The sequence below is a fragment of the Mauremys reevesii genome, linkage group 11, assembly GCF_016161935.1.
Source record: "Mauremys reevesii isolate NIE-2019 linkage group 11, ASM1616193v1, whole genome shotgun sequence".
Classification (NCBI taxonomy): domain Eukaryota; kingdom Metazoa; phylum Chordata; order Testudines; family Geoemydidae; genus Mauremys; species Mauremys reevesii.
Window position 1 is genome coordinate 37380618 of NC_052633.1, and position 27079 is coordinate 37407696.

General features: G+C 43.9%; 1 protein-coding gene across 2 annotated transcripts in view; it reads left to right on the forward strand.

The window, feature by feature from the left end:
- The window catches only part of OLA1 (Obg like ATPase 1), a 172719-nt gene that overhangs the window by 17912 nt on the left and 127728 nt on the right, over positions 1–27079 (forward strand). For both annotated transcript variants that reach the window (XM_039494385.1, XM_039494384.1), the window contains exon 4: positions 21498–21625. In XM_039494385.1, the coding sequence (XP_039350319.1) occupies positions 21498–21625 (128 nt within the window). The remainder of the gene's footprint in view (positions 1–21497; positions 21626–27079) is intronic.

Sequence of the window (27079 nt, forward strand, 5' to 3'; positions counted from 1 at the left end):
GCCATTCGCACTCTGGGTATGCACACACCGGCTACCCAGCGAAGGTCATTCCGGCAGCAACCCTACCGGCCCTTTAATCAGCCCAGGTCGCGACCCTATAATAGCCGGCGACCCGGCCTGAATCGCCGTAGACCGTCGGGCAACAGGCGCAACCAGACCCAGGCGCCTTCCAAGGCCCCTCAAGGGCCCAAACAGGCCTTTTGATGGGACGCCCGAGGACGGCCCATCAGACTCTGTACCGGATCCTTCCCGATTATTTTACAACCGCCTTTCCCACTTCCTTCCGGCGTGGTCCCAAATAACAACGGACAACTGGGTGCTTCGTACAATCCAGTCTGGTTACCGCCTTCAATTTGTTTCGCCCCCTCTTTCCCACCCGCCTTCCCCGTCCCTCCTCAGGGACCCCTCTCACGAGCAATTCCTCCTACAGGAGGTCGAGACTCTGTTGAGCTTGGGTGCCATAGAGGAGGTGCCTCACGACATGCGGGGCAGGGGATTCTATTCCCGATATTTTCTCATCCCCAAGGCGAAGGGAGGTCTACGTCCTATACTGGACCTCCGGGAGCTCAACAGGTACCTGCTCAAGCTCAAGTTTCGCATGGTCACCCTGTGGACCATCATTCCCTCCCTGGATCCGGGAGACTGGTTTGCCGCCCTCGATATGAAGGACGCGTACTTCCATATCGCGATTTACCTTCCCCATCGACGCTACCTGCGGTTCGTAGTCAAGAACGCGCACTACCAGTTTGCAGTGCTGCCATTCGGCCTGTCCACCGCGCTGAGGGTCTTTACCAAGTGCATGGCAGTGGTTGCCGCAGCCCTCTGCCGTCGTCGCATACACGTATACCCGTATCTCGATGACTGGCTGGTTCGCGGGACATCCCGACAGCTGGTAAAGGACCAGATGTCAGAGATACTATCCCTATTTCGGTTCCTCGGCCTTCTCATCAATGCCGAGAAGTCCACCCTAGCTCCATCGCAGCGGGTGGAGTTCATTGGAGCGGTCCTCGACCCCAGTTTGGCCAGGGCCTGCCTCCCTCGATCTCGGCACCAGACGATGGTCTCCATCATCCAGGACCTTCTCACCTTTCCCACGACAACGGTTCGGTCCTGCCTGCACCTCCTGGGCCACATGGCGTCCTGTACGTTCGTCACCGCGTATGCGAGGCTCCGCCTTCGCCCTTTTCAATCTTGGCTGGCGTCGGTATACTGCCCGCACCGCGACTCGATAGACATGGTAGTCACCGTCACAAAACCGACACTCGCTTCGCTCAGCTGGTGGCTGAACCCAGAGGTCATGTGTGCAGGAGTCCCGTTCCGCCCTCCTCGCCCATCCGTCACCCTGACCACGGATGCCTCGGCGTTGGGATGGGGGGCTCACCTGGGCGACCTTCACACCCAGGGTCTCTGGTCGCCCCAAGAGCTCGCTCTCCACATCAACGTCCGGGAGCTGCGAGCGATCCGTTTGGCGTGTCACACCTTCCGCGCCCGTCTGCAAGGCCGCTGCGTGGCAGTCTTCACGGACAACACGACGGCAATGTTCTACGTGAACAAGCAAGGCGGAGCCCACTCCTCCATCCTCTGCACGGAAGCGATGCTCCTGTGGGACTTCTGCGTGACCCACTCAATTCACCTGGAAGTGTCATTTCTTCCAGGAGTGCAGAACACGCTGGCCAACCATCTCAGCAGGTCGTTCCTCGCCCACGAGTGATCCCTTCGTCCAGATGTGGTACACACGATTTTCCAAAGGTGGGGATTTCCCCAGATAGACCTGTTCGCCTCCAAAGAGAACAGGAAGTGCCACCAGTTCTGCTCCTACCAGGGTCGCTCTCCGGGCTCCCTGTCGGACGCATTCCTTTACTCATGGACGGATCACCTCCTCTACGCCTTCCCTCCGTTCCCACTCATACACTGTGTGCTACTCAAGCTTCGGAGGGACAGGGCCCACCTAATACTCGTTGCTCCGGCCTGGCCGAGGCAGCATTGGTACACCCTGCTGCTCGAGCTCTCCGTTCGGGATCCCATTCCCCTTCCATTATGGCCGGACCTCATCACGCAGGACTTCGGCAGACTCCGCCACCCAGACCTACAGTCCCTCCATCTTACAGCTTGGTACCTGCCTGGCTGACCCACGCAGAGAGGGACTGTTTGGCGGCAGTACAGCAAGTCCTGCTTGAAAGCAGAAAGCTTCCACTCGCTCCACCTATCTCGCAAAATGGAAGCGCTTTGCGCTCTGGTGCGACCAGCGCGGCCTTAATCCCTTCCTAGTCCCTATCTCTACAATCTTGGGCTACCTCTGGTACCTTAAGGAACAAGGACTCACGGTCTCCTCCTTGAAGGTGCACCTGGCAGCCGTGTCCGCCTTTCGTCCACCCATAGACGGTCGATCCATCTTCTCAAACCAGATGGTTTCCCGCTTCCTTAAGGGTCTGGACTGGTTGTACCCGCCGACACGACGTCCTACCCTGGCCTGGGATTTGAACCCGGTTCTGGCCAGGCTTATGGGAGCCCCCTTTGAGCCCTTGGCCACGTGCTCCCTGCTCTACCTCTCGTGGAAGACGGCTTTCCTCGTCGCTATAATGTCGGCAAGACGGGTGTCCGAGCTCCGTGCCCTCACGGTTGGTCCGCCGTATACGGTCTTCCACGCAGACAAGGTGCAGCTTCGACCACACCCGGCCTTCCTCCCTAAGGTGGTGTCGGCCTTCCACCTCAACCAGGAAATCTTCCTTCCGGTCTTCTTCCCGAAGCAGCACGCCTCCCCTCGGGAGCAACAGCTTCATACCGTGGACGTCCGCAGGGCTCTCGCTTTTTATATCGAGCGGACAAAGCCCTTCCGGCGTTCGACCCAGCTGTTCGTAGCAGTTGCCGATCGCATGAAAGGCGAGCCGGTCTCCTCTCAAAGGATTTCCTCCTGGGTGACGGCATGTATACAGACATGCTACGAGCTTGCTCGCGTGCCTGCATGCCGCCTCACTGCTCAGTCGACGAGAGCGCGCAGGCCTCGTCTGCTGCCTTCCTGGCCCATATTCCTATCCAGGACATCTGTAGAGCGGCCACCTGGTCTTCTGTACACACCTTCGCTTCCCACTATGCGTTGGTGCAGCAATCTAGAGAGGATGCAGCCTTCGGCTCAGCAGTCCTACACTCTGCCACGTCTCACTCCGACCCCACCGCCTAGGTAAGGCTTGGGAATCACCTAACTGGAATGCATAGGAGCAATCACTCGAAGAAGAAAAGATGGTTACTCACCGTAGTAACTGTTGTTCTTCGAGATGTGTTGCTCCTATCCATTCCAGACCCGCCCTCCTTCCCCACTGTCGGAGTAGCCGGCAAGAAGGAACTGAGGAGCGGACGGGCCGGCTGGGGTATATATCCAGCGCCATGGCGGCGCCACTCCAGGGGGCGCCCAGCCGGCCCGCCGGAGTTGCTAGGGTAAAAATGTTCCGAAGAGCCGTGCACGCGCGGCGCGCACACCTAACTGGAATGGATAGGAGCAACACATCTCGAAGAACAACAGTTACTAAGGTGAGTAACCGTCTTTTTCTCATGAGTAACTCATTCACACTAGTCTATTGAGTTTCCCAGTTTCATAATTCACTTGCTATAAGGCAAACTCAAGCAAAAGTCTTTGTTATCCATCAGTGCAATGTAGAAAATAGCTGTCAGGAAACTTCTCTGAAGAACTGTGACAGGAACTCAGCCTTAAGCACCCAATTCCTCTGAATCTGCCTCTAGGTCCTTATCATAGCTATAGAAGGTACTTTTAACAGCTTTTCTCAATTGGTTTCAAGCCAAACCTCACAACGTTTCTTAAATCATAGGACTGGAAGGGACCTCGAGAGGTCATCTAGTCCAGTCCCCTGCACTCATGGCAGGACTAATTATTATCTAGACCATCTCTCACAGGTGTTTTTCTAACCTGCTCTCAAAAATCTCCAATGATGGAGATTCCCCAACCTCCCTAGGTTATTTATTCCGGTGGTTAATCACCCTGACAGTTAGGAAGTTTTTCCTAATGTCCAACCCAAACCGCCTTTGCTGCAATTTAAGCCCATTTCTTCTTATCGTATCCTTAAAGGTTAAGAAGAACAATTCTTCTCGCTTCTCCTTGTAATAACCTTTTATGTACTTGAAAACTGTTATGTCCTCTCTGTCTTCTCTTTTCCAGACTAAACAAACCCAATTTTTTCAGTCTTCCCTCATAGGTCATGTTTTCTAGACCTTTGATCATTTTTGTTGCTCTTCTCTGGGCTTTCTCCAATTTTGTCCACATCTTTCCTGAAATGTGGCACCCAGAACTAGACACAATACTCCAGTTCAGGCCTAATCAGCAAAAAATAGAGCAGAGAATTACTTCTAAGCAAAACACGAGAACACTCTTGCTAATACGTCTCAGAATGATGTTCGCTTTTTTTGCAACAGTGTTACACTGTCAACTCATTAAGCTTGTGGTCTCCCGTGACTCCCAGATCCCTTTTCGTAGTACCTCTTCTTAGGCAGTCATTTCCCATTTTGTTTGTGTGCAAGAGATTGTTCTTTCCTAAATGAAGTAATTTGCACTTATCCTTATTGAATTTCATTCTATTCACTTCAGACCATTTCTCCAGTCCCAGGTCATTTTGAATATTAATGTTTTCCTCCAAAGCACTTGCAACCCTTCCCAGGTTGGCATCATCCACAAACTTTGTAAGTGTACACTCTATGCCATTATCAAAATCATTGATGAATATATTGAACAGAACCAGAGTCAGAACTGATCCCTGCGGGACCCCACTCATTTTGTCCTTCCATCATGACTGTGAACCACTGGTAACTACTCTCTGGGAATGGTTTTCTAACCAGTTTTGTACTCCCCTTATAATAGCTTCATCTAGGTTGCATTTCCCTAGTTTGTTTATGAGACTGTCATGCGAGACAGTATCAAAAAGTTTACTAAAGTCAAGATATATCACATCTACCGCTTCCCTCCTATACAGAATGCTTGTTACCCTGTCAAAGAAAGCTTTGGTTTGACACAATTTGTTCTTGACAGATCCATGCTGATTGTTACTTATCACCTTATTATCTTCAGATAGTTGCAAATTGATTGCTTAATTATTTGCTCCGTTATGTTTCTGAGTAGAGAAGTTAAACTGATTGGTCTATAATAATTGTCCTTATTTCCCTTTTTACAGATTGGCACTATGTTTGCCCTTTTCCAGTCTTCTGGAATCTCTCCCATCTTCCATGACTTTTCAAAGATAGTTGCTAATGGCTCAGATATCTCCTCAGTCAGCTCCTTGAGTAGTCTAGTATGCATTTCATCAGGCCCTGGTGACTTGAAGATATCTAATTTGTCCAAGAAATTTTTAACTTGTTCTTTTCCTATTTTAGTCTCTAATCCTACCTCATTTTCACGGGCATTAGATGTCCAATCACCACCAATATTTCTGTTGGAAACTGAAACAAAGAAGTCATTAAGCACCACTGCCACTTTCACATTCCTCCCCCGCCCCCACAAACTGATAATGCGGTCACCCGGTGGCTTTTTCATGCGGTCACAACCTTTTGGGCAGTGACAACAAACATACAAATATATTTTTTTCACAGCAACAAACTTACTAGCTGGCCAGTCTTTAATAATAATAAAAGACAACCAAAAAAGCAGGAGAAACGACAACAAGAACATGAAAAGCACATTATTTGTTTCTGTTCTGTTTAGGTCCAGAAAAGAATAGAGACAAGTGTACATTATTTTTATTATTGAGTCTGCAATAAAAACCTACATAAATACATTATAATGACTTGGACATAGATTATCAGAGTTGGAAGGGACCTCAGGAGATCATCTAGTCCAACCTGCTGCTCAAAGCAGAACAAACCCCCGGTTTGTTTGTTTTTTAACCCCAGTTCTCTAAATGGCCCCCTCAAGGATTGAACTCACAACCCTGCATTTAGCAGGCCAATGCTCAAACCACTGTGCATGTAAATGTGCATTTTTATTTGTTTTTCCTGAAGTTAATTAAGGCCATGTCTACACTGCACTTTCATAGTTACAACTTTTGTCGCTCAGAGGCGTGAACAGCCCTCCTCCCGCTTCGGAACGACAAAAGTTTTAACAACGAAAAGCACCGGTGTGGACAGCGCTTCATTGGCTGGAGACACTCTCCCAGTGACTGAGCTAATGTCCCTCGTGGGGGGTGGTTTTATTTTCACTGGGAGAGCTCTCTCCCAGCGAAAAAAAGCGGCTATGCTGTGCACCTTACAACAGCACAGTTTGCAGCTGTACCGCTGCACCGTTATAAAGTGCGCAGTGTAGATATAGCTTAAGTATTTTAGGAAAAATTGTCAGAGTGGCCACCAGCAAGAGCTGATGGCTGCGTTCTGAGGCCCCAAAAAAACTTCTTGTGAGAATCCATAGACGGTGCTGTCCTGATGTGGTTCTGGGGTGGAGGAGGGAAGGTGCAAACTTTTGTTCTTTGTGGAAGCAAGCCCAAATACATTAAAATCACTGGGAAGACAACTAAATAGAGTTCTTCAGTCATTCTTGGGAGCTGTCTTGGTATAAAGTGGTTCTGGTTGTTATGTGCTAAATATGGCAAGCTGCTGCTGCCACCTGTTCCATTGTTGGCTGCTACTCATTGTCTCTCCAGGTGGACTGCTGATAGGAAGCATGACATAAAGCCAGAAATGCTGTGTAGGAAACATTCTTTGTTTGGGAAAAGTCTTTATTGATGATTCAGAAATCTGTTTGCAGCATTACAGTTCAAAGAGTGACTATTATTTAAAAATAAATCTTTTAGCAAGGTCTCATTTTTAAGGTTGAGTCAGTAATGGCACCAAATACCTTTATTTATAGTTCCCTATGGTTTTGCCAAACCCAGTTGTGGTGGGCACTTGGCTGATGCTAAATTCTCATAGGGAGAAGCTTAGTTTTTAAAGCTTCCGTTTTGAGTCCCAGAAGGCAGATGCAGGCAGCCAGATGAGAAGAGCTTTTAATTTGCTCATTTTATGGATACAGTATACTTCACCTACAAAACTGAGCCCATTAGATACATTTGCATTACAAATTTTTGGGGTCGTTGTGATGTCCAAAATCTGCTCTAGCTTTTCAATGGTCATTATTTTAAAGTTCCCACTCAAACACAAACTAACTAAGCTTGGTTAAAAAGAAAAGTGTTGAAATGTCAAAGCAACTGTCAAGTCAGTGAAGTCTGTTGGTGCCAGTTTGCTTGGCTTAATCAGAACAGGAGTGCAGGCACTCCTGTATCTGAAAACTAAGTCAGGAAAAAGCCAAGTGGACTGCATTATATTTTCAAGCCTTTGGCAGGTGCTTAAAACACTCCAAAATTGCTACGGGAGCAGATCAGCTAAAAATTTTGTGACTGACCTTAATGCAAAGAAAACAAACCATGTAAGTTCCGAGAGAGGGCAGCCTTTAAGAGGTACAGATGAAAGACAGACTAACTTTAAATTTGGATCAGTATAACAAAGCTGAAGTGTTGTTTATTGATCATTGCTTAAGAAAACTTGCACAGCTACCAGAAGAACATGAGTGCTATGCCTGATAACTGTAATTCTTTAAAATATCTGACAGGGACTGTGTTTGTATATTGGTGTAAGGAAGATCATGCCGTTTATTAACTTGAATATTTGCTTTACTTACCGCCCTTCAATGAGAGCATCAGTAGGCACCCCATGGCTATCTACTATTTAAAGAGGGGCTTCCCTCATCTAATCTACCTCAAACAGAAACTTGTATGAACAGATGAATCTGGCACTGTGACCTGAAGATAAATAACTAATTTGGGCTCTCCCAGACAGATGCAGGAGGACTGGAGACTTCCTCCAGAATGAAAATCTGAGGACTTTTCAGCAAATGCACTGGATGATATCAACTGCTGGGATGGCTCATACATAGAGAATTAACCTCTTATGTTTGCAGGACCCTGGATCAAGTATAATTTAGTATGCTAAAAAGCAATGCCTTTAATTGCACTAGTAAGCAGATAAGAAAATAAGTGCAAAGCCACAGCATTAAGAAATTTACATGAATCAACTTTATAAAGCGAAGTGGGTAGATGACTGGAAGCTTCAAATAGTCTAAACTGCAAGTGGTCTTCAGGGATAGCCTTATGTAGATTGGCATGAAATAAGCCTATATACATTTGATAAAAGGGCATGTTGCTGTGATCTGGTACACCTCCAAGAAAAAAGGTTGCAATCACCTAACTAAGATCAGGTGTAAAAATATGCTTTTGGTTATTGCTGCAACCTGAGAAGCCAGAAGCACTTGTAAGGGACCCTTGGGATGCAAACTTCTGGTTTAAATTGTGGGGTGTGTGCAAGCTCTCTCGAAAGAGGAAACAAATGTAGCACCCACCAAACCCACTAGTATAATTTCTGTCTTGTATTTGAGCTAAATCCAAATATATTATGCAATCTCTTTTCTGAAGACTTTGCTACAAATGTGTAGCATCTTGTGGTACTGCATAGGCCATCTATGAAAACAACTTGAGAAATACGTTGTCAAACATGCTCAAGCAACGTGAAACAGATGAAAGTATTGTGTGGCTGTATATAGGGATTTAAGTCACAAGTGTGAATTTATAGAGGCATTGCTTTCAGAGAGATTCAGTTACTTGTAGATAATCTCTTCTTCCAAGAGGGGGTCAGATTGAGAGTTTTCAGGGGGAAGAGGAAGTGTAAGGCAGTATTTGTCCAAACTCTTTTCAGAAGACTAGATATGTACACTTGAAATGCTAAAAAGAGATGCTGCTCTGAGTTGTATGTGTGGCTGTTCAGAGTATGATCACGCGTGATTGCTTGGCTCCACTGCATCCTTCAGGGTTGTCTGCTTTGTCAGGGCAAGGGGAATAAATTGTGATATTCTCCCAAGACCACCTGTTCTTGATGCAAAAATGTGCTCTCATTCAGAGTAGCTCGAGCAGATCTTCATAGTATTCTTTCCTCTTCTTTCTTCCATGCTTTGAGCAGTGAAATAGTTTAAATGTCAATATTGTTAATTATCATTACTAGCATCTGAGTTAAGATCCATTGTGGTGAATGAGGCAGTTCTTTAAGCTATAATTTTAGTCTCTCTGCAAATTCGGCAGACATTGTATCAGTTACGCTCTGTACACTCTTTGAAGATTGTCTTCACAACCATAGCAAACTAGAACCCCCTTTTTAAAATGAAAGTTGAAATTCTAGAGAACTAAAAAGCAGCTTGGCGGAGGTGCCAGTACGTGCCATCATGCCAGTTCAGTGCTTTCAAAGATAAACTTTCAGTGTCAGTTGTGCTTTAATGATGTATATTACTGTAAACATGCATCACTCCGTACTTAGCATCCGAAAGTAATACATCGCTTATGTACTCATAGGACTCATTCTTCAATTTATCTAGTTATTTCTAACTTTCAAATCAGTAGCATATGCATGTGAATACTGTAAGCAAAATTGTGGATAAAATAGCTTAATATTAATGTACAACAGATACTCAAAGGAAGAATGAACTTTGTTAATATAATTTTAGGTTGGGTTGTATGAAAAACACAAATTGTATACAGTGCTACTTAAGATATGGAAATAAAACAAAAAATTGTTAATTTGCTAATACTAGTTTAGAAATGTGATCTTTCAGTTATAGGTTGAGATGGCATAACTACTGTTCTGAGGTGTCTCTCTCCAAAGGCAAACCAAAGCCATCCTCATAAATGTATGTGAACTGCTGACAGTTTTAAAATACAGGGGCCATCCTTAGTTTTTTCAGTTTTGAAAGATTTTGCTGATTTGTAATTCCTTTATACTTCCGGTGGTATTTCCCCATTTTAACTGATACTAATCTTAAAAATAGAAGAAACTGTGAGATGCCTGTGTGCACCATAAAGAAGGCAACTTCTCATGACTCAGAGATACTGGGCCGTTACGAAGTTAAATTTGTGAGAGAAATGTAAAATCATAGTGTTTTTTGAGACCGTATGTGATCATTCAATAACCATAAAAATAAGGGAACAGAGAAGGCTGCATATTCAGTATTAACATTGGCATTCCTGACTTGCATGTCTAACTACAACCTTAATATCATATTAATATTATTTTGCATTTAATTTATGAATGATAGTGACTTTGTTATATCAGTGTTGCAATGATACACCCCAGTCTATCACCTCCATCAATCAGGTGGCTGTCATGCTGTCTGGAGTAGTTCATGACCTTGAATGCCAACCTTAAGGCAGACTGTCAAAAAGCAGGACAGACACCTCAAACTGTTTGTATGTTCTTTAATTAGATTTTACTAACCCAGTAACAAATGTGAACTCCTGAAACAGTATGACACTGCTTTGGAGTCAGACAGTTCCCTTGGGTACTCTTGCCACTCTGGTAAGCTGGACTTAGTGATAGTTGGTTGCCATACGCCAAACATGACACAAGTTTCAAGTTGCTTCCAGTCCCAACAAACCAATCACTTAACTTAGGTCAATTTGTACCTCAGATGTCATATCAAAGACAATGCTTGTAGCAAATCATATAGTAAACTAAGGATTTATTAACTAGGAAAAAGAAATGAGAATTTATTTACAAATTAAAGCAGGTGTAAACATACACAAATGAGTTAGTCTATGGTTCGAAAAGGTGACAGAGTTGTAGTAATCTGTCAGCACCCAGATTGACCCTGGGGATCTCTGCTTCTGTTTCATAACTCCAGCCCTGTCAGAGTCCAAACAGTAAAAGAGATGAAAAATTCTTGTTCACTATCTTTATTTCCCTCTTCCAGAATTCAAGCTGCTAATGGGATGTATTTTGCATGCAGCCTGTGGAGGGTCAGTTAGTAAAGTCTTTGTATCATGATGTCCCACAGTTGGCCATTGAGTTTTGATACTCCTTCCTGATGGCAAGAGATGATTCCATCTGACAGGTTGACAGTTTCAGGGCAAACATTTTTTACAGTTAAAGATACAAGTTTTTGATTTATATCACATGCTGTATGATAATATTTAAGTGAGATTAATACATGTAGCAACTTACAAGCATTTCATAAAGTCTAAACATGTTGTTAAAAGTTCAGTACCCATCTTAATCATACTAATGCATGTTGCTGGTTTGCAGCAATGAATTTGTCAGTGCTTGGCTGAGGCCTAAAGCCTTGGCAAGAGCTGGCACCTCGTTTGCCAGCATCACAGTTGCACCTTCTGTTTCTGATAATATTACAGTTGGACTTAGTGGGACAGATAGTAAATGTCGACCTCCAGGCCTATAATCTGGAAACAGCATTTTTCCCTTCACACTTCTGGACATCTTTGCTCAGAGATTTTCCTTTAGCAGTGTCTGTTCAGCCCATGCATGTGCTCTATGCAACCTTGTGCTGCACACCGAGGGTATTTGGGACTTTGTATGTGAACTGCCCACAATTCCTTCTACTGCCCTTAGCCTCAGATGGAACACTAGTGTGTCCACCTTGTGTTTTCTTCTGCACATTCTAAAATTATTCTTTTAGTTGGTTTAGTGTTTCCAGTTGTTGTTGGTTAGTACAGAACTTGAAAGGTTCCCCCTACGTTTTAAGAACAACACAGAGGTAGACTTGTTTTACAAAGTGTGGTAGGAGAATTCGTACTAGGAGCCACAGAATTTCTTGTTCCTCTGGACCACTTCTTTTTGACCAGAGATAACGATCCATAGGTTTCTCTTGCAGTGTCATGGTTAAGCATATGTTGCTTAACCATGACACTGCATAACACTGTAGCATAAGTAGTAAACATATAGCATTGGTGGGGCCCCTGCTACTGCATGTTTGACAGTAATGTCTGAGTTGGCCATGTAAACAATTACAACAAAACCAAAGAAGCCTCCCAAAATGAATATCAATCAATGGGCTCTCATGGTAACATCTGCTTCTTCTGATGCCAGGAGTCTATTCCCCGCTCTTTCTGCTCCCTGAAAATAACAACCTGCTTTCTCATTCGCTACTTTTGTACTAGTTCAGTATCCTGGAATAGTGATCCTCAGATTATGGCTCTCATGGCTTTGTCTAAAACTTTCCACTGTTGCTACCACTAGTTGTTTCACTAGTAGCTATGGTAAGAGTATGAGTGCAGATGTCATTCCAGTTGTCTGTCAGTCCTATTTAGCTCCATGTTGTCTCGGTTTGCTCAGAGTGGGTCTGCATGACAAGTTGCCTAAAATGCAGGTGACTTGGGGCACTCTGTCTAATGTAACACTCCCACGGTTGCTTCCACCCGTGGAGCAGAGCTTGTGATAGCAGCAGAGGAAAATCTTTGACAGAAAAGTCTAGGATGGATGCGGTTTTTGAGTCTACATTTTAGGTTTAAATCTGGTCCTGAGGAAGCATATTGGAAGGACCAAAACCTATTGCTTGACCAAAACCCAGTCTGTTTAAACAAACTTCAGAGTTGTAATTTTTCGTGAGTGCAATCCCACCATCATAGCGATGGTATGGGCTCTATACTTCCCCCCCCCTCGTTCAGTACTCAGAGTAGAAATGTAAACTACTCTGTTCACCTCAGTGTGGGTATTAGTGAAGTATAATTATAACCATTTCAGGGTTTTTTTTTTTTTTTTAAATAAGAGTAGAGTGCTGCTCTTCCATGAAGCCAGGAAGGTAGGAATTGGGAGATCAATGGTCCTCATGTTCAGTGCTCTATATACTATGCTCTGCCCTTGTGTATACAAGGAATATTGGTACTGTTTCAGCATCAGTGCAGCTATACCAATGCTACTGATAGTTCCAGCTCTAGTGTAGACCAGGTGCAGGCAGTTTTACCCACCAAATTATATGGAATTTTATATACTCCATTTTCCCCAGTCCACTGAATTAAAAATTATAGCAAAATATCATGTTCTGAAGTAGCTGAAAGTTACTTTTTTTTTTAAACATTCTACAGATTTTTTAAATCGTGCCTATCTGCGTACTCAGGAAGTGTATGCTTTGATACAACTTACTATAACTACATAAAATGTTGTGGTTCTTGAGTATTCAGTAGATACTAATTTTAAATACAGTGAAGTGGAGCGACTGGGTGCACTAAAACTTAGTCTGTGCTAGGCAACTGTCTACTGGTGATAACATCAGTTAATTTCCAGGGGTGTTTTAAAATGTTTAAAAACCCTTATCTGGGTGGACTTCCAGCTGTTACCAATGTTTATACAACTTTCACATAATTCTGCTTAGAATAGGTCTAAGCAACATTGTGTTTAAAATGCTAGTGACATCCAGAAAACCATCTACACTAGGGCTTCCAGTGTTGGTACAATCACTTCAGCTCCACTAATATAAGCAATGCGGAGAAATTCTTACAACTGGGGTTAGCGGAGCTACTTGCATTTTAGAAAGCAACCAACATTTTTGTTCTGCTTTAGACTATAGATGAATTGACAGTAAGGAAGACTAGACCACTTACCAAAAAAGGAAGAAAGGAGAAACTGTGTCTAAGGGCATCTCTATACTACAAAGTTAAGTCGACATAAGGCAGCTTAAATGGACCTACCTATGTAAGCCTACACACTACAACGTTCCTTCTGCAGCTGTAACTCGCCCATCATGCCACCCTAGTAAATCCACCTTGACAAGAGGCGTAAGGCTTAGGCTGATGTAGTTTGGGTGATGCAGTGTGTAGACTCTGCGTTACATGCATTGGCTGTCAGGGTGGCTGACAGCTGGAGCCATGAACTTGACAAGATTATCAGTTTCACTGCTGATAGGGCCCCTGTTTTGAAAATGGGGTGAGTGGATATTCCAGGTGTGAGCCCCAGCAGTTCAGTATTTTAGTAACACAAAGACCTAGAAACCAGATACTAAATTTAATAGTAAATATTGCAGAGGAACTTGAAGGCCAAACCGTGACTGAATTTGTAGCCAAACGGATGACTGACAAAGTGAGGGGAAAATGAATTCACACTCCTTCTGAAAATGGGAAAAGTGCATAGATCCCTTCAGTTGAAACTCCCCAAAAGGGGCATACATGCCATAATTAATGCTAAGAATTCAGGATAAGGAAATAGCATGTTAGGATCTATGGAAGGTTCACCTAGCAGCGGAAGTCCTATATCTTACCAGACACAAGTTTTAAAAACAGTAAAATGAAGATGGGAATTTGGGGCCTGATCAAAAGTCCACTGACATGAGTGGGAGCCTTTCCATGGATTTCAGTAGACTTTGAATTAGGTCTCCAGAGAACTAATTATCAGGAAAAGGAAGGAATCCTAAATTATTATTTTTAGCAAAGCTCAGATTTCACCATAACATCAAAACAGTTTTTCTTTTGAGTTGAGGTAGAGTCTGAGTGATGGTTGTGTCCAGTGGATAATGGATCCTTTAACAAAATAAATGAAAATGTATGGAATAGCTTGATAAGCAATTTTAGCATCCTGAGTATTTGTTGTTAAAATGCTTGAAGAGTTAAATACTTCTCTGTCCCTCTTCAATTTGGGAAAAGGAAGAGAGCATGGACTTAAACACCTATCTTTATTCTCCTGGAATACATCATTCACAACAACTATTTCAGGAAAGATATTGGACTAACTTACAAGAAGAGGGCAATATATGTAGTAGGATGATTAAAAATCGACTATAAATGTTTCATCTTTCCATCTTAAGACTGAAGTTACCTATATGATGCAATAAATATAATTTAGTTTTTGTGATGCGGGGAGAGAGACTGCATTGTGAAGCAATACAGTTAGGAAGAATAGCATTGAGAGGGTATAAGTAAAGGGTAGGGTAAGCAAAATGTTTCTAGCAAAAAGAGGAACAAAAGGGAATGGGACACGGTAAATATACAAATAATATATTTAATATAATTGAAAAATAGGTATGTGTGTATCAAACAAAAGGCAACAATAACCTAAATTCCATTAATATAAAATATTTAAAGAATAATACTAGTGAAATGCTGTGTGGGGGTAGGGAGAGCTGTTTGCCAACTTGTTTGTGAAACCTAAGGAATAAAGAAACCCGTGGGGGGAAAAAAGGTATGTTAAATCACTTTTATGAAGATGGTACCTTCCTATAGGAAATGCACTTGAAAAAAGAACTGGTTGACACTAAACATGATGCTGAAATATACTTTTTCAGCAGAAATATCAACTAATGCAAGGGGAATCTCTATATTAAAAACTGAAGCCAAAATCTGATTGTACATATTAAGGTAAAATAGTAATTGACAGTGGTTAATATTTGGGCCCCAAATGTGGATCCACCAATTTCTTTAAAGAATAAGTCCCAGAAGTTGCAAAGCTACCAACCCTGTATTTTATAAATCAATAAAATTTTGGAGATTTTAAAATTCACTTTGAAGTGCAACTTTGATATATTCCAACCCCTCCCACCCTCACATTCAGAAAACCAAAGGAAATGGTAAAATAAAAGGGGGTGTGTGTGTGTGTGTATAGAGAGAGAGCGCCAAAAAATGTACTATGTAAATATTCCCTTCATCATATATCTTTCTGTAGGTTTGATTCAGTTCTTGTTTTCTAAATCCTTGCTTTGGAAGATGCATGGGTGAGATCTTGGATATTCATCTGTCAGTTAATGTTCCAGTTACAGCACAGTGGAGAATGGGTAAAGGGATGAACTCTCAGAGAATATGGACTTCTCATAATTTATATTTCTCAAAAGACACAATTACGATAATAAAAAGTAAAATTAAGCTTTTGGAAGAGGCTCATATGACCCCTAATTTATTGGTACTCCCATTAGTGAGTATCAAATAATTATATAAAGACAAATAGAAAAAATAAAAGTAGTTCACACATTACTGTATTTGCCAATTATCAAACTTAAATACAAAAAAATGAGAATTCTCTTCACTTTGTTTCTATTTTGTCTAGTAGTTTTGTCCTTAGATATGGCAGAAATATTAAAATTTTACTAAAGCAAGAGGAAATAAAACAGGAAGGCTTCTTACTTGGCTTTTTAAAAGGAAGAAACTCAAAATACAATTAATATTTTTGGATGAATCGGGGAAATGAACAACATTTGCAAATAAGATTTGGAAAACTTTACTATATACACATATGAATCCCATTATTTATAACAAATATAGAAGACTACTTAGCTGAGATAAACTTACCATTGAAAAGAAATTGGAGTTAGTAAAAGGAGAATATCAGAAGTTTCCAAAGTTTCATGAAGCTGGCCGAGGACCAGAGGATATTTCATACCAAAAATCATCCCTCTCCTTCAAAATCCTGCAGCTGCATAATTGAGAGAGAGAGAGCTTGCTTCTCATAAATTCAGTTTAGTTGTAATCAGTCTATTTTTTTTTTAAACCAAAGATTCCACAGAAGATTAATCTGATGTACTTTTCTCCTTTACTGAATTGATATTATAAAACTTCCACAAGGCTTGATAAAATAACTACATTTATAGTTTCATTTCAGAGATACTACACAACCATAAGGGATATATTCAATAATATTTAAAGAGCAACAAACACAATTGAAGACTCAATCGGTGAACCAGTTTAAAAAAAAACAAACAAACCCCCCCCCAGCTATCTGACTTCTAGATGATAAGAAGGCCCTTATCAGGGTGGAGTGGTATTTCCTTCCAACACCACTGGAAATTTGGATTTTGTCTTATTCCTTAAAATGGCTATTGCTAGAACTGAAAGAAGTGTATCAGTTAGAAAGAGAGTTGGAGGGGAATGAGAGGGAGATTGAGCCCTGTTCTTTATTGACTGAGAATGAAGATGCCAGAGGTTGAAGAGCTGTCTGTCTGTGTGATGCAATAATCCCAATTTCAGAAGAAAGGCGGTTCACGAATAAGAATGAAGATCATGGCAAGATAGGTAGAAAAAAGGGTTAGAGCAATAACACAGCCCTGCTTGACACCAGTACAGATGGTGAACAGGTTTGTCTCTAACCCATTACAGAGGATGGAAGTGGTCATCCCATCATGAAGTAGCTTGAGAACACAATGAACTTCAGTGGCCAACCAAACTTAGACATGACCTTCCATAACCCTTCACGATTGATGGAATCAAAAGCCTTAGGTCAATTAATGCTATAAACTATGGCTGGTGGTGTTCTCTACACTGTTCCTGTCCTAGTCTTATCTCAACCCTCCCCCAAGCACTTCGTGGGTCCTCCTCCTCTGTCCCACACTCCTTGAATACCCCAACCTAGTCTTTAATTCCATGTTCCTAGTACAAGTCCCAGTCGTTCCCAACCCCACTCCAACTCCTTGTCCAATCTGTCTTCCACCTGCTGGCTCCCTTTCCCCACTACAGGGGCACAGCTACAGCACTGCATCTATTCAGGTCACCAGGATTGTTATTACTGACCTTCAGTATGCTGACAGCTGTGCTATCCTTGCGCACACAAAGGCTGTCTTGCAGTCACCCTAATCTGTTCTCAGGCGCCTATCATAGCCTGGGACTTTACCTCAACATTGGGAAAACTAAGATGCTCCATCAGCCTGCCCCAGCACAGGTAGCTCCCCTTATCCCACAAATTGTCATCAGTGTTGAGCCCCTGGAAAAGCTTGAGCATTTCCCTTACCTTGGTAGCCACCTCTCCCAGACAGCCAATCTGGATGTGGAGATTGAACATAGGATCTGTTGTGCCAGTGCGTCCTTCAGAAAGTCGTGCTGTTCTGTCTTTATTGCTAGAGATTTGCGAATGGAAACTAAGATCCTGGTCTACAGTGCAGTAGTCATCCCCACTCTCCTTTATGGGTTTAGGACATGGGTGACATAGTGAAGCGATTTTAAATGCCTGGAGTGATAGTAGCGCTGCCGTAGGAAGATTCCCCATATCCGATAGGAAGACCATTGCACCAATGCCAGCTTTCTCTCTGCAGCTAACATCACCAGTGTTGAGGTGAAGATTATGAAACATCAGTTTAGCTGAGCTGGTCATTGTGTGTAGGTGTCTGATCTTTGTCTTCCGAAGCAAGTTCTCTTTTCTTAACTTAATCATGGTAAGAGGACCCGCGGGGGACAGAGGAAATGCTACAAGGATTCCCTGAAAGTATCTCTTAAGAAGGGGGACATTGATCCCACGAATTGGAAAGAGCTGGCTGGCAATAGACTTCAGTGGTGTTTCATCATACATCAGGCCTCAGCCCGTTTTGAAGAGAATCACTTTGCTCAAGAGTAAGGCTGATAAATGGCAGAGGAAGAAGGAAATTGTACAGCATCCCGTCCAGCAGTAGTGCTCTCTGTCAGAAATCTGTAGAGCACAGGTTTGATGACTCAACCATCATCCATGACTTTTCCCCTGGCAGACATCCTCCTTGTATTGAGGGATTGCTGCCGCCACCAAACACTTACTGAAATCAACTTAGCTACGGGGCTTAGGAATTTTTTATACCACTGAATGCTGTAGGTAAGATGACCTAATCGCTGGTGTAGAAGAGGCTAGGTTGACTTTAGGGTTCTTCTGTTGACCTAGCTACCACCACTCAGGGAGGCAGATTACTTACATTGATGGGAAAAAAACCTTTGTCGATTGTAGGAAGCATAGTCTGCCCTACAGCATTCCAGCAGCATAGACGCTGTGCCCCTGTAATGCCCATAATGTAGGCGTGCCCTGATACTAGGTAGGCAAGGAGATAGGGAAAGGGAGCCAGTAGGGGGAAGACTGAGATTGGACAAGGAGTTGGAGTGGGGGTGAAAAAGACTGGGACTTTGTACAGGGAGCCTGGAATGAAAGGATAGGTTAGAGTATGCGAGGAGCGTGGGAGTGAGAGGAGGAGCCGCAAAGTGGTTGGAGGAGAATTGAGATAATCCGGGGCAGGAGCAGGCTGGAGGGGACAGGAGGAGAAATGATTGGCCTTGTGGAGCGCAGGGGAAGGATCTGAGACAACTAGAACACACTCCGTTGTGGAACTTTGTGTTTCTGAATCCTAACACTTGTCTATTCTCAACAATCTTTGAAACCCACTATGTCTTATCCCACTGTTGTAGCAAGTTGAAGATGACAGCCTGCTGCTATCAGTTACTTCGTTAGGTCAAGTGGCAGAAGCTTATGCTGTGAATCTGCTTGTGATCCATATGGATGTTAGCCTAAATCATAAGGAATTATGCTAAGCTCTTGTCATGGTTGTTGCCCTTAACTTTTACTAAAAATAAACAAAAATTCACAAGCCCGTGACCTGTTTGTGACTTTAGCTGCTATGGCCGCCTCTGTCTGTGGCAGCTGGAAGCTGCAGGGGAGGGTTCCCTCTGCCCATGGCGGCTGGGAGCTGCAGGGTGACCATATTTCCCAAAGAGAAAACAGGACACCCCGAGGCAGCGTCCTGTCGCAAGACTGTTGCCCATCGCTGGAACCATGCAGGGGGCCCCCTGTTGCTGCTGTTGCCTGTCACTTGGACCCTGCCAGGGGCCCGCTGGCTGCCAGCTCCAGAGTCCCGCAGCCCCTGGGGATGAAGCAGAATGTCACGCATGTCTCTGGAAGTCACGGTTTCCGTGTCTTCCATGACCTCCGTGACATAAACGTAGCCTTGCTTATAATGTAAGGTTTTTTCAGTTTGCTTCCTAAAAATGGGGTCCTGTTGGAGAAAAAAGAGTATGTGAGCATGTAATTAGAGAGTGCTTAGTAATGCATATGCAGAAGGGTCCCGAATTAATATTGCACAACCAGCCTTAATTCTAGCATTTTCTAAAATTTGTTTGACTTTGAAACTTTAGATTCTTTTAACATTGCTTTTTTTTGTCCATGATATGGACCTCTGGGTCTGATTATGCTGTTAGTGTACTAGAGAATTCCCTTTGGGAATCCTAATCTGGTTGCTTAAATACATTTTAACTCTTCGTGCTGCTCGAACCTTACAAAGCAGTCTTAGGTGGGACAAAGGATCTGGTCTTAAATGTCTGACCTTATATATATTATGTCTGAGTAATAAGGTTTTGTATGAGTTTGTTTTTCATGGAAAAAAAAATCTGGAAGGTTTATATAATGCCCTTCCCTGTCTTTAGATCAGGATTATATCTCTTTAGACAGTCAAGGATTCAAATTCTTTTAACATTATATTCATGAAAGGTGACCAGAAGAGGGGAAAAACAGATTTGTACGTTTTTTCTTTGTGTATAAAAAGGTTTGAGAAGCTTAAAATGCTTGTGTTTACCTTAGAAATATCAGGAATGTAAAGTTTTGTCTCCCCTGGTTTGCGGAAGGTTTTGGGGAGTCAGATATGAATTAGGAATGCTTTCCACCCTTAGTTGAAAGGGTGTGAATGCTGAATCCCTAACAAAATATTTTTTGCCCTTACAGTTTTAGGTGTTTCAATACAGTAACTCCTCACTTAATATTGTGGTTATGTTCCTGAAAAATGCGACTTTAAGTGAAATGATGTTAAGCGAATCCAATTTCCCCATAATGAATGAATGTAAATGAGGGGATTAGGTTCCAGGGAAAAATTTGCTCTATAGTACAGTACTATAGTTGGGAGGTGTCGTCGTCCCTCCCCCCTCCCCCCCCCTTACCGCACACAGGCACAGCCCACTGGCACTGGAGACAATGAGGCAGGCAAGGAGGCTGAAGGTGCTGTAGGCTAGGAGAAGCACGTTGTGCAGCAGCAGCTTCTCCTACTCTTCAAGCACCAGAGGAGGGAGGCTCAACCCTTGGCCTGCCCACCCCTTCCCCCAAGACCTCATTCTTAATCTGCTTCTTCTCCTCCCTTCCCCCTTTACTCCGCACACTGCATCCTCGCTCCTTCCCCCTCCCTCCCCTGTCTCCTGCCCACGGTAATCAGCTGGCTTGCAGGAGTGTGCAGGCCCCCCTGTCTCCCCTGCCTCCTGCCCAGGTTTACCTTGTTCAGGAGGCAGGGGAGGGAGGGGTAGCCTGCACGCTGAGTCCTCACTCCTACTCCCTCCTGAACGCTGCAAGCCAGCTGATTGCCACAGGCAGGAGGCGGGGGGGGGGAGGAGGTGGAAGGCACTGATCTGTGGGGTCTGCTGGCGGGCGGGAAGTGCTAAGGGGGGTGCGTAGGGGAGCTGATAGAGGGGTTGCCATCTGTGGACAAAGCAGGCAGCCAAACGATGTTATAGCGAAGCATTGCACAACTTTAAATGGAGCATGTTCTGTAATTGAGCAGGGACGTAAGAGCAAAACAATGTTAAGCGAGAGGAAGTTAAGTGGAGAGTTACTGTATTTAAAAATTGAAGGTTTTAATATTTAAAAAACAAGCGAGACTATTCTTAAAAGTTTGAATAAAAATTGCTTCTCTTAATCAAATCCAAGATTTTTCTGAGGTTAAACCTACTCGTTATCTATAGAGTCTACCAGGAAAAATAGTAGACAAGACTTGTATTTAAAATTCATTCAGAAATTTGTGTCTCATATGATCTATAAAAATATACAAATCAGGCCACCTTTATACATCAAAAACAAGCAAAAGAGGACAAAAGACAATTTGTTTCTTTTACAGACCTATTTTTAAAAAAGAAAGAGCCCATATTAACCTCAGTACTTCACAGTATTTTGGATTTCTTTTTGTGCTAAACAGTTTTAGTTGATATTGTTTAGTAATGAAACCTTTATCTTTTATCTTTCAGCAAGATTCCAGCCTTTCTGAACGTAGTGGATATTGCTGGTCTTGTGAAAGGAGCCCATGCTGGCCAGGGCCTAGGAAATGCCTTTTTGTCTCATATTAGCGCCTGTGATGGAATCTTTCATCTGATGCGTATGTAAATTTGTTAATTTATGTGAACTATTTAGCTTAAGAATAATATTGTAATGTTTTGTTAGACAAAAACTATACAATCAAGTAGAAAATGTCCATTTAAATGGGAAAAAATTGCTTCAGTTATACAGCTGATGCTTATTGGGATTTTTTTTCATACGTGCTCTTGAGAACTCTCCCATCCTCAGATATGTCGTGACTTACTTACTCTTGGTGGCATTGTTTGGTGTTCCAACAAATGTAACCATGAACTGATTTTTTGGGTTTGCAGTAACTTTATTTGTTTTTCTGGGGGAGGCTGAGAGTCGAGGGATTTCTTTAATTTCACAAACAAGGAGGAATGAAAAGTGTTAATGGAAGACTGAACAGTGCGAGGGGAACTTGGTGGTGGTTTATAAACTGGTTACAGGACTACTTCCATCTCTGTTCTTTCTGATCTCTGAGTGCATCTCCTCAGATCTTGGGACTCGCATTCATTTTACCTGACACAGGATAGAATTTCACTGTTCTCCCACTCTTAGCTGGGGCTCATGGCTACAGTAGCTAGTGTGTCAGCTGTTTGTTACTCTGACTGAGGGCTTGGCTACACTTACGGTTTGCAGCGCTGGTAGTTTGCAGCGCTGGTCATCCAGCTGTGTAGGAGCAGCGCTGGTGTGTGGCCACACTCACAGCTACCAGCGCTGGTGTGCGGCCACATTTGCAGCATTTCCAGCGCTGTTGGGAGTGATGCATTATGGGCAGCTATCCCAGCGTTCAAGTGGCCGCAACGTGCTTTTCAAAAGAGGGGGGTGGAGTGGGGTCTAGTGTGACAGGGGGCGGGGGGAGAGAGAGAGTGGATTTTTGGAGCCAACACTGTGTGTTAGCTTCCTGACTTGAAAAATCAGAACATTTTTCCGACCCCTTAGTCTTAACTCTTAATTGCAAACAGCCTGCAGGCAACACGACTCCCCACTGTTTCCCTGCCTGCCTCTCATTTGATTGTTTACAGCCAGGTACAGATGATCACAGCAAACAGGAGCTTTGTTTGTTTTTTAGATAGCAGCAGCGGCAACCGAGGAGCTCCACAGAGCTCGTTCACAACAGGGAGGAGGATCTCATTTGATTGTTCACAGATTGATCACAGCAAACAGGAGCTGATAAGCAGCTCCGGTAAAACGGAGCGAAACGGAGCTCCGGAGGTTCACAACAAAACAAAGAGAGGCTGCATAACAAAACAAAGGGAGTAATTTAGTTAAAAGCATTCTGGGATATCTCCTTATTCCCTGGAGGCCAATAAAAGCGCTGGTGTGTGTCCACACTTGATGAGCAGCGCTGGATCACCAGCGCTGCAATCGCTACACCCCAACCCGGCCAGGTGTACAGCCAGCGCTGCAGCCAAGGAGTTGCAGCGCTGGATGTGCCTTGCAGGTGTGGACGGTTACTAATTGCAGCGCTGGAAAGCCTCTACCAGCGCTGCAACTTGCAAGTGTAGCCAAGCCCTGAGTTTGGGCACCTGCAGATCTTCTCTTTGGGAGTCTGTGGCCAGTGGGATATGGTGACAAAACAGCCTTCTTAAAGAAAAAATATTGTTTATTTTGTAGCAGGAATAAATTTTTTACGGAAAAGAATTTTAAAACAGTCTACCTGCATGTCTGTTTTACTTAGTTTGCCATACCATCATGTGACGTAGGCAGGCTTAGCTTCTCTAGATTCCCAACTTCCAGGAGGCTCATGTGTCTGAGCGAGTCTTGTTTTCCCCTGTGGCGTGTCTCTTTCTTTTTTAACCCTGGTATGGTTCTTTGTTTTCCTGTGTTTGGTGGTTCCGGGTCATTCCTGGCCAAAAGGAGATTTGTAGATTGTCTGGAGATGGAGACAGAATCATCAAAGCTAGTACTTATTTTGTCACTTAACTCTTAAGCACTTGCTGAGAGGTGATTGTCTGGAGCCATTCTTCTTCCTGCCTGTATTTGTGATGGGTCCCTATTGAGTTAAAACCAGTATATACATAGGGTCAATACCATCCAAATAGTCAGACCAACGTTCCGTATTCATAAATTTGCAGGGCAGCTCCTCTCCTTCACACAGACTTTACAGAGTATTATAAATCTGTTGCCAGTGACTTTGGGAAGGAGATAATTTCAGGTTCAAAATGCAAGTCAAGTCCATGAGTCAATAGAATGCTTTGAATCTGGACACTCAGCTGTTGGAGATAGGACCTGTTAGCAAACAGGATTCCATATGGTAGATAGATGCACATACAATAACTATATATTTCAGGGAGAACAGTCACTAAAATATTCTGGCAAAAATGGACACTCAGGCATGTATCAATGCAGTAAGTTACATTCTTGATTTATGGAAAATTGAAACTTTGTAAATAAAATAAAGCCATTTTCAATTAAGACATTTTTGACAGATTTTCTCTAGCAGGTGGAAAATGATGGGATAGTAATTGTAACTTCTTTGTGAATGTCAGTGTGACTCTCACCATAGAAGCACATGCGTCTTGTGTGCAGTCTCGGAATATTTTGAATAGCACTGTCTGTCAGAACCACACGTGTGCCCTTTGCTGCCTTATGCTCCAGTGTTGGGGAATATAGGGTGGAATGGGTATGAGCCTCTCTCAATTCCCTCTTATGATCCAGGACATTGAGCTGGAACCTGGACTGTATTCAGCTTGCTTTTAATTCTGAGCTTCAGATCTCTAACCTGTGAAGAAACTTCTCTTCACTCCCTTTTTAATATCATTTTTGTTAAAAACTTTTTAGTTGGGTGCTTCCCCATCACCCAAAAGGAAATGGACATTCATGGGGAGACCCAGATACTCTTCCTTGTACAGTGGGGTAAAGTGCTCCAGGCCAATCATTACTAATGTCAGACTGTAAACCCACTGGGTTTAAACCCTGCCTTTCCTGTGCTGGTCTCATGCCCTTCATTGATGGACAAGGCAGATGTCTTTTCTGCCTCAGGGAAGGACATATCCCTGACAGGTGTTCCATCTGGTGCTCGCTCTTGTCCTGTACCCCAAAATCTCAGTAGTTGACACTCCAACTACTTCTTTTGGAGCAATCCACAAAGGTAGCATTTAATACCAGAGAAGCAGACATCCTCTAAACTGGAGCCAAAGACACTGTCATTAGCAAGTATCCTAGCTGTGAGGCAGAATACCTCTGATTCCAGCAAGGAGAAGAAAACAGAGTGCCAATACTCTCTGCACCAGCATTGCCTATGCTGACTGCATCAACAAAGGTACTGAAGACCTTGGCAACAACTGCTTTGGCACCAACTCCTGGGCAGTGAGACCAGGTGTCATTCTCTTTGGAGTGGTCCATACTAACCTCCTGCAAGAAGGACTTGAGACTCTGAGATAAGCTCTCCTAAGTCCTCAATGATATCAAGGGGTGACAGCAAGGCACCAGCAGTGAAAAAGACAAGAGAACTTGTGGCACTGGTGCTGATGTCAACTCTGAAATCCATCCTGGGACTGACTCAGGAACCAACTGAGGAGCCATCTTCACTCCTTCTTTTGTAACTGGAACCAGCAACAGCAAGTATCAGTGCCAGAACCGCATCCAATGGCACTATCATTTCTAGAGATTGTGATAGACCCAGGCCAGTTGGGAATAGCAGAGTAGTAGAAGGGAGATATACTGGCCACTGGATAAGCAGTTTTCTGTTCCCTGAGTGACCAGAGCAGGGGCTTCTCCAGGCTAATGAGAACACCTGACTCTAATTAACCTAAGAGTCAGGTGAGGCTGTTAAGCACCTGACTGTAATTAAGGCCCCACTGATGCTATAAAAGGGCTCACTCCAATCAGACCAAAGGGAGCCAGAGGAGAGGAAGTGCGTGCGAGGAACTGGGAGCAAGAGGCGTGCAAGAAGCCGAGAGTGAGTAGGCATCCTGCTGGAAGACTGAGAACTATAAGTGTTATCAGACATCAGGAGGAAGGTCTGGTGGTGAGGACAAAGAAGGTGTTGGGAGGAGGTCATGGCGAAGTAGCCCAGGGAGTTATAGCTGTTGTGCAACTGTACCAGGAGGCACTCCAGACAGCTGCAGTCCACAGGGCCCTGGGCTGGAACCCGGAGTAGAGGGCGGGCCCGGGTTCCCCCCAAACCTCCCAACTCCTGATCAAACACAGGAGGAATTGACCTGGACTGTGGCTTCAACCAGAGGGGAAAGTCTCTGGGCTGTTTCTCGACCCACAGGGTGAATCTGTGAGGTGAGCAAATCTGCCAATAAGTGCAGGACCCACCAAGGTAGAGGAGGAACTTTGTCACAAGATGTATTTCTTCTAGCTGTCGCTGGGCCACTTCTCCCTTACTTCGAGCAGGAACTCCCAAGAGACAGGAGAGGTACCTGAAAAATATTCTGAAAGAACCCTGTACTAAGCTCCTATGCATGACTGGCCAATACCAATATAATTTGTCTACATGGCTATACTGGCCTTACTGGGGCTTGCCTTCTCAAAGGTCCCAGAGCTGATTCCCATTACATCTTTCAACAAAGAGGAGGTACCTGGCGAGCCTATATTGGAACCAGAGGAGCTCCCTGGTGAAGGAACAGTCATGGCTTGGGAGATACATTAACCGCCCTCCCTGCCTAAAGAATCCTCCTTATCCCCAACATTGGCTATGAGTGATTTTTGGGCATATGAATAACTGCTCTTGGGGGTGGTTGAAACTTTGGACAAAGGTGATCCTAGAAAATATGCGCAAGCTGTAAGATATCCTCAGCTTCTCAATAATTGTCCAATCAACGAGGAGACACTGGACCCCCAAAGGGTCTATGGAGCATCCTGGCCTTACCACCTCCGACTTTGAAGTGAGTGGAAAAGTGTTGCCAAGTCTCACCTAAAGGCTTTTGAGCAGTTCTCTGTGCATCTGACAGCAGGGTCCCTTGTCATGTCTATGGTCCAAGAAAAGGCCAGAGCCACCAAAAGGACAAGAACACCAAGAAGATGGGCCTTTTTGGCTGGGCCTCCAATTCTGCATCACAAACTACTAGGCCCTTTCATGAAGTACAATTTCCTAATGTGGGAAAGGGTGACTCCCTTTCACTCTTAGCTTCTGCAGGCATGCAGGGAGAATCTGAGACACCGTCAAGGTAAGGCAGATGGTAGCCAGAACAGTGCTACAAGTGGCAATAGACATGCTTGACACAGTTGCACAATACAAGGCTATAGTGATCACAATGTGCTGGGCCTCCTGATTACAGGCAGCCAAAAGAGGTCCAAGCAACAATTGAGGATCTACTCTTTGAGGGTAAAGTGCCTGAATGGATGAGGAACTCTATATTCCCTTAAGGATGACACTGAGATCTCAGGGAATTTATGCTCCAGTGCCATACCCTAGCACCTTCTGTTATCTGCTGCCTCAAAGACTGAGAATGCTCTGGTTTCCAACCAGAATATTTGCTGAAAAAGACCATGCTTTTACAGTTTCAGGGTAACTGCTCCTCTAATCTCCCTGTGTGGT